Source organism: Penicillium samsonianum (assembly GCF_028829775.1).
Source record: "Penicillium samsonianum strain IBT 33392 chromosome Unknown utg000003l_segment0_segment0, whole genome shotgun sequence".
NCBI classification, from domain to species: domain Eukaryota; kingdom Fungi; phylum Ascomycota; class Eurotiomycetes; order Eurotiales; family Aspergillaceae; genus Penicillium; species Penicillium samsonianum.
The window spans coordinates 3,843,265-3,851,756 of record NW_026643261.1 but is presented as its reverse complement, the minus strand read 5'-3'; the positions used below and the strand labels follow the sequence as shown (position 1 = coordinate 3,851,756).

At 48.1% G+C, this 8,492-nt stretch overlaps 2 protein-coding genes across 2 annotated transcripts; both read right to left on the bottom strand.

Annotated features, from left to right (window-relative positions):
• Positions 1-2,552: 2,552 nt before the first annotated feature.
• N7471_005068 (asparagine--tRNA ligase SLM5) lies at positions 2,553-4,303 on the bottom strand (the record flags this gene model as incomplete). The annotated part of the gene is made up of 3 exons (XM_057277787.1): positions 2,553-3,773; positions 3,841-3,961; positions 4,038-4,303. The coding sequence occupies 3 exons, from the start codon at positions 4,301-4,303 to the stop codon at positions 2,553-2,555; spliced, it is 1,608 nt and encodes a 535-aa protein (XP_057137397.1).
• A 315-nt stretch (positions 4,304-4,618) lies between these two features.
• Positions 4,619-8,066, bottom strand: N7471_005067 (RNA recognition motif domain-containing protein). The gene is made up of 2 exons (XM_057277786.1): positions 7,662-8,066; positions 4,619-7,604 (listed from the first exon to the last, which is right to left on the bottom strand). Exons 1-2 carry the CDS (start codon positions 7,848-7,850, stop codon positions 4,881-4,883), a joined length of 2,913 nt encoding a protein of 970 aa, XP_057137396.1. The 5' UTR covers positions 7,851-8,066; the 3' UTR covers positions 4,619-4,880.
• Between the last annotated feature and the right edge of the window lie 426 nt (positions 8,067-8,492).

Here is an 8,492-nt window from a genome sequence, read left to right as displayed (position 1 = left end):
TGGGGGCAATGTCATCGAAGCCTAAAATTCAGTATTCCTCTTGCGAACCATGGAAACCGCGGCTGCAGATTTATGGTTAACGTTTATTCCGTACCTTTATTTTACTTAACTTTACTCAACTTTACCTAGGCATTTCCAAGGTTCAACCTTGGAACCTTGGAAATTTGCTTTGACCTGTCTTACATGAGCATAAACCATGTGGCGGAATGCATTATTTTCTCGGAGTTTCTGAAGCCGAATACGAAGGTTGATCTGTTTGATGTAATATTGTCTTAGCCTTTGGAGTGTAACCTTAACATACTAGGCAGTAATCATCCTGGGCTATCAATTACGGATCAATTACCCTAACCGTGCATACTAAAATAATTGGATATCACTGCGTGACAATTACGACTGCAAATCACATCTTCATCCTGTGGGCTATCTGCAATGTGATACGTCAGGCAGGGATGCCCTACTGCATGACTCGTACAAGGCGCGCACTGCCCGAACTTCTTTTGCTTATGCTTAACCCTGGTAAGGTTGGGGCCCCTTGGCCTCTTGGCCTGCTGATCCTGGCCCCCTTATTGGCATGGAAGTAGTGCTCGTTTTGTCAAAGTCAAATATATTAATTCAAGGCTGTGCGCTTCCTTCCTATGAGGCTGTAATCATCTTTCCCATACAATTCTAATATAATGTTGATCTTTTTTTATCAACCATACAATCATTGCCTCTCAGTACAATAATAATCCATAAGGACAAGTGGCAATACAAATCTATAAATCTAAACCGAAACTAGAATGCTCGGCAAAAATAAGCGAGATCCCAATTAAAGTAACTCATGAGTCAAAATACTCCAAATCCACTCGGGGGACCACGTTTTCCCCTAATGGGGTACCGAGACACAATTGTCCTTGAATTTCGTTGCCGTTAACCACATCCGCCTCGCTGTCCTGTTTCCCAATTAGGGTACTGATATGTATCTACTTTTCTAGCAATCATCAACCTACGTACGGCTAGTGCCACTGACACCCCATTTTTTTTTACATTTGGTCTGTGGGACGCCTCATTTCCAGACTATAGTGCTTGGCTTTGCTTGGGATCCGGACCTCCGGTGCATAACTCAGGGATAAGATCTGCCGTACATGTACTCTGTAAACGAGATACGGAGAGGACTATGTACTATACGCCAATATCCTACCCCAGCTATGTTGTATGTATGCATGTGCAAAAACGTCCGGTCTACTCCGTCGAGCCACTCTTATCGTGAAACGATCGTCTACGCCTGGCGCTCTGCTAATGCAGCAAGATCTGTGCCTTAATTTTATTCCTTCGGTCGCTAAGTTAAACTCGAGGACCTATTCCTTTCGTCCGTGCGGTGCTTAGTGCTTGTTAACGTTGTATATTTTGCGCTCTAGTTCCTCTAGTGTCTAAATCCTGATTATTCCTTCTATATTCAGCCCTGTGCGGAGTACACGAATATCCGCCAAAATATGGAGTGAGCATACGTCAATCCGACCCTGTTCTCAAACTGGTATTATCATGTTTAGATATCACATAATAATGTCCTATCCCGTGCTTGGTGTGAGAGCTCTGGTGTCGGAAGCAAGTATTTTTCTCTCCCCTCCGTAGCATTCCTCCTGATTTTTAGCGTTGCGCTTTTGCTCTGGCTTCTTCGGCTGGCTGTCTAGGATGATCACTTAGCCGAGTCATGGGACAGGGGCCAAATCCAATAATGTAAAAAGACTGACTAACTATAACTATAACCCAGTCACCATTTTCTTTTTCGGCCGACTATCCGATCATTTGTCTTGAGCTCTGCGAGGTCATAATTTTAAAATTAGAATCCCGGACTGGTAAGCAAGATAGGCAAAGTGGGTATAGAAAGGTGGATAAATCAATAAGCTCTAGATATATGTAGCCACCTAATTCTTATAATCCGACGGTCTACGGAGTATGTACGGAGTACTACGTGCTCCGTCGGTAGATGAGAATTTAATAATTACTAGTCATTTTCTTCTCCTTTCTTTCCCTTTTGTTAGCAACGGAGTACATAAGGCGTCCATGTAGTATATGTTTTTATCGAGGACTTTGGGGGCCTAATAATTGTGTAATGGTTAAAGGACAGTAACATACGGAGTACAAAGTAAGCTGAGCCGGGCACTACCGGTTAGTACCTGCAAGCTCTTTTTTAGCTTCAGTGGTAAGAGACTTGTATTCTCACTAGTCAGATTTGGACACATAGTGCGACGGAGGCTCCGTTATGCGGATGTCTGCGGATAAGTGCCCCCTGTTTTTGTCCCATTCGGGAATCTATCGGCGACTTTATTCCTGGCACCGTTGAAAATATAGTATAGCTCCCCAGATGACACGGAGTACTTTGTATATTTATTGTCAGTGGAGCAAAATCAGGCCCAATTATGAGTTACATACTCCGTAGTACGGAGTAGATCAGCTCATGTCACTTTAGGTTGGGTTGTTTTTAAATTTCTCTCTATTTCAACTATTTAGTTTTCATGCATATTATATTACAGATCTATCATACACTGGCCAGGCGATACCTCTGATAAGTCTCAGCAATCAGCGCGACCAAAGTACCTCGGGAACGATACGATATCCCGAACGCTGGAGACACCAGTCAAGTATCCCAGGAATCGATCGAATCCGAGCCCAAAGCCTCCATGAGGAGCAGAGCCCCAACGTCGGAGGTCAGCATACCATTGGAGGTGGCTCAGGTCCTCATCGGGGGTGAGATGAGGATACAGCGACTCGCCTGAAGCTGGGTCACCAGACTCGGAAATCTGTCGGGGCTTGATTAGACCGTGCTCACGCATGTTCTGGATGAGATTGGGCAGGCGATGCTCGCGCAGGGACCCCCCGGCGACTTCGCTGACTTCGGGTAGGAGCAGGTCGAAACATGCCACTGTCTCCCCAGGCGTGTTGCTTTCGTCGCCAACCTGCGAAGGGGCCATGTAGAACGGCTTGACGGATTTCGGGTAGTCCGTCACAAAGACAGGACGCCCTTGATGGAGCACCTCAACAATATACTTTTCATGCTCAAGTTGTAGACCTCCATTCCATGTCGGGGCATGCTCAAATGGTGCTCCGTCTTCGGTGACAGCACGCTGGAGCATCTCCACTGCTTGGGTGTATGTGACGCGGTGCCATTTTGGCCCATCCATTAGATCGGTCCATCTTTGCCGTAGAGATCCCGTCTCTTCGGTGCTAGTTTCCTGGCCTGGCTCGCCAGACCGCTTTGCCGACAAGATCTCTTGGCCTACAGGAGTATTATACAGACGACGCGTCAGATCGCGTAGCAGATGTTCCACTAAGCCAGTAAGCGAGTCAAGATCAGACATGAAATTGACCTCGGCTTCGAGCATGTAGAACTCGCTGAGGTGGCGTGGTGTATCACTTTTCTCCGCTCGGAACACGGGTGTCAGTGTCCATACATTGCCCAGCTCTGCCGCATAAGCTTCAAGGTGAAGCTGCGACGATACGGTCAGGTATTTTGGCGATCGGAAGAAATGCTCGTTCTCGGTGGTGGGTGTAGCGGCACCGCGTGGTGCCAATGTGAACGTCTCGCCTGCACCTTCACAATCCGAGGACGTTATAAGGGGAGGCTGAACTTGTGTAAAAGCTCCGTCTGGATGAGAGTGGAAGACATTGCCAAGTTGGAACATGCACTCGGATCGGAAGCGCGAAAGGAGAGAATTGAAGGGTGTTCGAATGCGGAGGTGGGGAATCTGGCGCAGGAAGTCGGGGCTGTGGTACTTCTTCTGGATCGGAAACGTCTGCAACCATAGATATCATGGTTAGTGTGAGGTCCGACGACAGCTGGGGGAAAGCTCTTGGACTCACCTCCGGGTCCGATGCGCCTACAACCTTGACATCGGTTGTTTGAAGCTCATGAGTCTGCTCTTTGCCCGGTGGGCAAGCTTTCCATATGCCCGATATTTCGATCGCAGTTCCAGTTGACAGACTAGAGAAAAGGCGTTCGAGTTAGTCTTCATTGACAAACAGGTCGGGGATCAAAGCTCTCGCGCGGTCGAACGTACTCTGCTGCTTGTGCGGGTTTCAAAATTGCCTGCAATGGCTCCACGGTTGAGCCATCAGATATTTCTGCGAACGCAAAGCGCTTCTGTTTCCGTACAGACCGAATGAACCCATTCACTTTGATTTCTTGGTCCTCGAAGGTGCATACTCCATCGTTCTTGCTGGCTTGGAGGATCTGCGCGCATCGCACAATAGAGGAACGGGAATTAATTGAGCTTTGGGTAAGTCTGCCCACAGACGTGGCGAAGGTTCGCCGCCATGTCTGCATTGCTGAAGGTGCTGTGGGTTGGATGATCGGGGAGTTCGGAGATTGCGTCTAGGAAACTTATCGGCGTTGATGTCGGTCCGATTAGCATTCTCAGCATTTACTATGTAAAGGTCATTGATTGAATCGGTTTATAGCGCTAAATGTTCTGTTGGCAGCGATTTTTCTTTCTTTTGAAATCTTATTTATATCCAAATATATATATCGTTGATTACAATCTCGCTTGTTCTCGAGTCTTGTACAACAGTTTATATACAACGGGCCAGTTCCATCAACTTAGGCACTTTGCCTTCTCATGATAGCCCAAAAACATTTAAAAGGATATCAAACAAAAACAATAAAAGAAAGTTCATTTAAAGGTGGATATACTATCTCCTTGTGGGATATATAGTACTGTGTTGAGGCCTCGAAAAATCCATGGATAATTGGCTGAGCAAGTCACTAAAACAAAGAGTGGGATTCAAAACACTACCGAAAGTAAATGACGCCGCAAGAGTTCCAGTCAAGCTAAACTGCAGCTAAAGGAATGACTGGGTCGTTATATGACCCTGAAACAAAAAAGCAGCAAATATTCCATGCCTCACTGCGAAGGCAGCCGTTCATAGATCCATCTTTCCTCTTCAATCATATCAATCGCATCCATGAGGACACCATTTGCCATAGCTGCATATACAGCCATCCTCGACCGTCCACCCTCCTGTTCAGCACCGTAGCCCATGTCGACAAGAGCAGAGACACATCGTTCGATTGCCGCATCATCATGCTCCGGAACACTGGCAGCAAGAGTACTAGAGGGTTCGGCCCTCGTATCTTCCACCGGGAAGCTTCCGGGGATTTGCTCGTGAGAAGATGCACCATTTCGTTCTCGCCTAGACAGCCGAGCCCATGTGTCTGTTTCCACAGGACCATGTGATCTATCCCCAGGATGACGCATACTTGCGGAATGCTTGAGGGGATTATGACGGCCAGTCTCCGCAGCGTGCCGATGATTTGGTTTATGAGTTTTGTGCTCAGTGGCTCGACGCTTCAATTTGGCCGCATGCTGGGTATTATTGAGATCTACAACTGGGCGCACAGTCTTATTGGCACCGGAAGAATGACCAATTTGATCCCGAATTGCTTTACTATGGTCGGAAGGTCGTCCAGCGTCAACGGCCGATGATAGATTGCCGGGTGCATCCAGAGGAGAAGCTGGTTGAGATCGATCAAGTGCCTTCGGGGTAGGATGAAAGGGTGAACCGTGAGTGGAGAGCCCGTCACGGTGCTTTGGGTTGTTTGGTGATTGACTGTCCAAAACACCAGTTATAGGTTCTGTTCCACCGCGTTCCTGCCGATTTGCAAGAAGTTGGGCCTCCCATTGAGACACAGGCGGGAAACGAGACTCCGTGTGCGAGTATGAGGAAACACTCCGACCACTCAGTGGATCATTATGCTGTGCGCTCGTCTCGGGTAAAAGCGAGGGAAACCGTGCGCTGAATGCAGGGTCGTCGCTTGGAGAGTCAAGTAGTGCGGACGATTCCGTCTGAGCTTGACCAGGATCAACATTTTGCGTGAGGTCTACGAAACTGACAGACTTTCTCCGATTATCTGTTTTGCCAGGCTTGGATGGACTCTTTTGTAGCTTGACACCAAGCGGGGACCAAAAGGCATCGGTTGCATCGCTCGTCTCAGCCCGAGGGCGGTCTGTCTGAGTATCGTGTGTGGTTGTACTGGTATTGAGTGAAATCTGCGCCGGACGCACACTTTCGATGGGGGGATGATACATAGGCTCAAGGTTTATCGAGTGACCGTCAATGACAGCACCTTGCAATGCTTCCATTGCAGCAAAAGCCGGATAATCTGAGGGGAAATGAACGTAGCCAAAGCCTGCATGTCTTCCTGATGCGGTATCTAGTGGGAGGTCTACCTTGACAAGGAATCCCTTGGCAGCAAACACATCTTGTATCATCTTGTCGGTAACCTTGAAACCAACATTCCCGACGAACAAGGATTTAGTTGCTGAGCTGTTTTTCGATTCTCCAGTCTTGATTTGTGATGTCTGCGGAGCATTCAACGGGGCCTTGAACGCAGGAGGAGGGGGAGGCGGAGGCGCAGGTGGCCCTTGCGGCCAGTGAATGAAATTCGGCAGCGATGCCGGCGGTAGAGGAGGACAGTGAGGGGCGGGTGCATTATAAGTTTGGAATGGATTCCAAAATGGAGCAGGCCATGAGGGAGGTGCCCAATGATTTGAGTGAGCGGGTGTGGGTTGACCATGACGACTTTGGATGGGGGGTACTCCTGCTTGTGGAGTATTAGATGGATTCGATTGACCTGGGTCTGCTGTTGATTTCTCGTTTGTGACTGTGCTTGCAGGATGTGCGTTTGAGGACTGGGAAAACACAGTGTCCGGAGCCACAGATTGGTTGCTTGCAGCAGTATTAAAGAACGGCCCAGATGCTCCAGGGTTTGATACATCGGAAGTAGAGGTTGACGTAGAGGCTGCTGATCTAGGGCGCCCAAACTCGCTTTCAAATGCGGCAAATAATGTTCTTCCGACCTCGTTGAGTTCGGAGGCCATCATACGAAAACCATCAGCGGCATTCTCAGCGACAGGTCTTCCTGCTTGGAAGGCATCTTCTGCCATTTGCCTTCCGCCATCTGGAAGATTATTAAAAGCGGTTCTTAAGTGAGCCTCAACAGTGGCGAGTAGTGTCCGCAAGGACGCTTCCACGTTCTCAGGCAGAGATCTCTGTGCAGCCTCAAATTGTCTCTGAGCATTCTGTAGTTGTCGCTGTAGCTCAGGCATTTTGGATCTCCATTCAGATTGTACCATAGTAGCTCCGTTGATCAGCTGGTCTAGAACCTGTGCCGCCAAAATCTCAACGGGATGAGGGGATCGCCCTGAGTTTGTGTTGGTTGACTGCTCACTAGTCGGTGGCGAGTTAGGTTGAGGTACTCCACTCTCCGAGGACTCAGCAGCATCGAGCATCTCTGCTAGCTCAGCCTCAAATGCTTCCATAAGAGGTCGAGGCTGGTCCCCAGAGACCGATGGCGAGGTCGGGCTATGAGGAACCGGTACTTCATGCTGCTCTTCGAGGACAATAGCCTTAGAAGTAGCTTGCGTGTCGTTCTTCTCACCAACCGAGCCTTGTTTTGGAACGTTGTCTTCAAATCGCTTCCACAACTCGGTCACGGAGTTTGATCGACGAATATCAAATATGTGCATCGGACTGATATCATGGGGAGAAAGTTCGACGGATTCAAGCTGTGTATTAATGTCTAGGGGTTCCTCAAGGCGCTGAGAGAGCTCGAGAGCGGATCCAACCTAAGGAAAATTGTGAGATTTTGATGATAGATAGCCAAAAGACTGCTGTGAACTTACGGTGATTGTTTCGTCATCATCATCGTCATCCATGTAAGTCAACCTTGCGCGGGGATGGTTTGACGCCAAATCATCGTAATCTGTAGCAGAGATCTGGACCACTGCTGCAGGAGTACGAGAGTCCGAAAACTGCTCGGGTTGGCGCTGAGTGGATACCCGAAGGTTTCTGATTTGGAAGGGCTTCAACATCGTGGAGAAGATGCACTGCGAGCCCTGCAGATCAGGAACACGAACAAGTGGGGCGGTGTTACAGAATCGAAAATAAAAAAAGTGATTAACTAGAGTTGATAGAGTTGATAAAGATATGGAATGGTTTGAAATTATGATGCCTCTGCGGCTAGTTTGGAGACGGGGGGTGTATAAACGGGAAAAAGATCACGAGATTCATATGTTGCTGCCTGTGGCAACACTTCCAATTTTTCAAGTTCGGATTTTCCAAATGCAAGGAATGAGGCAAGAACTTCAAGGAAATTCAAGAAATTCGAAAAAAGTACAATGGGGGTTTCAGGCAACAGGATAAAGAGAGGATGGGAGAATGATGAAGCTCTGTGATGAATCCCCGCTCCGATCACATGACAATAGTTTTTCGCCAGGAATCTGAGGTGGCGACTCTGAATACTGACGCTTGAATGGATTCAATGGGCAATGAATAAAACTAATTGAGAATTATGTCCACATAAAGTCTCCCGATGTCTGCGCGACCGTGTTCACTCTCTCAATCTATCTACAGCTTTCATTCCCATGATAATACCAATGGCTGGTCCATTGGAGACGGTACATCGCATGAACGCTCCCGAAACCTAGCATTCCGACAACTTCGATATCACGTCG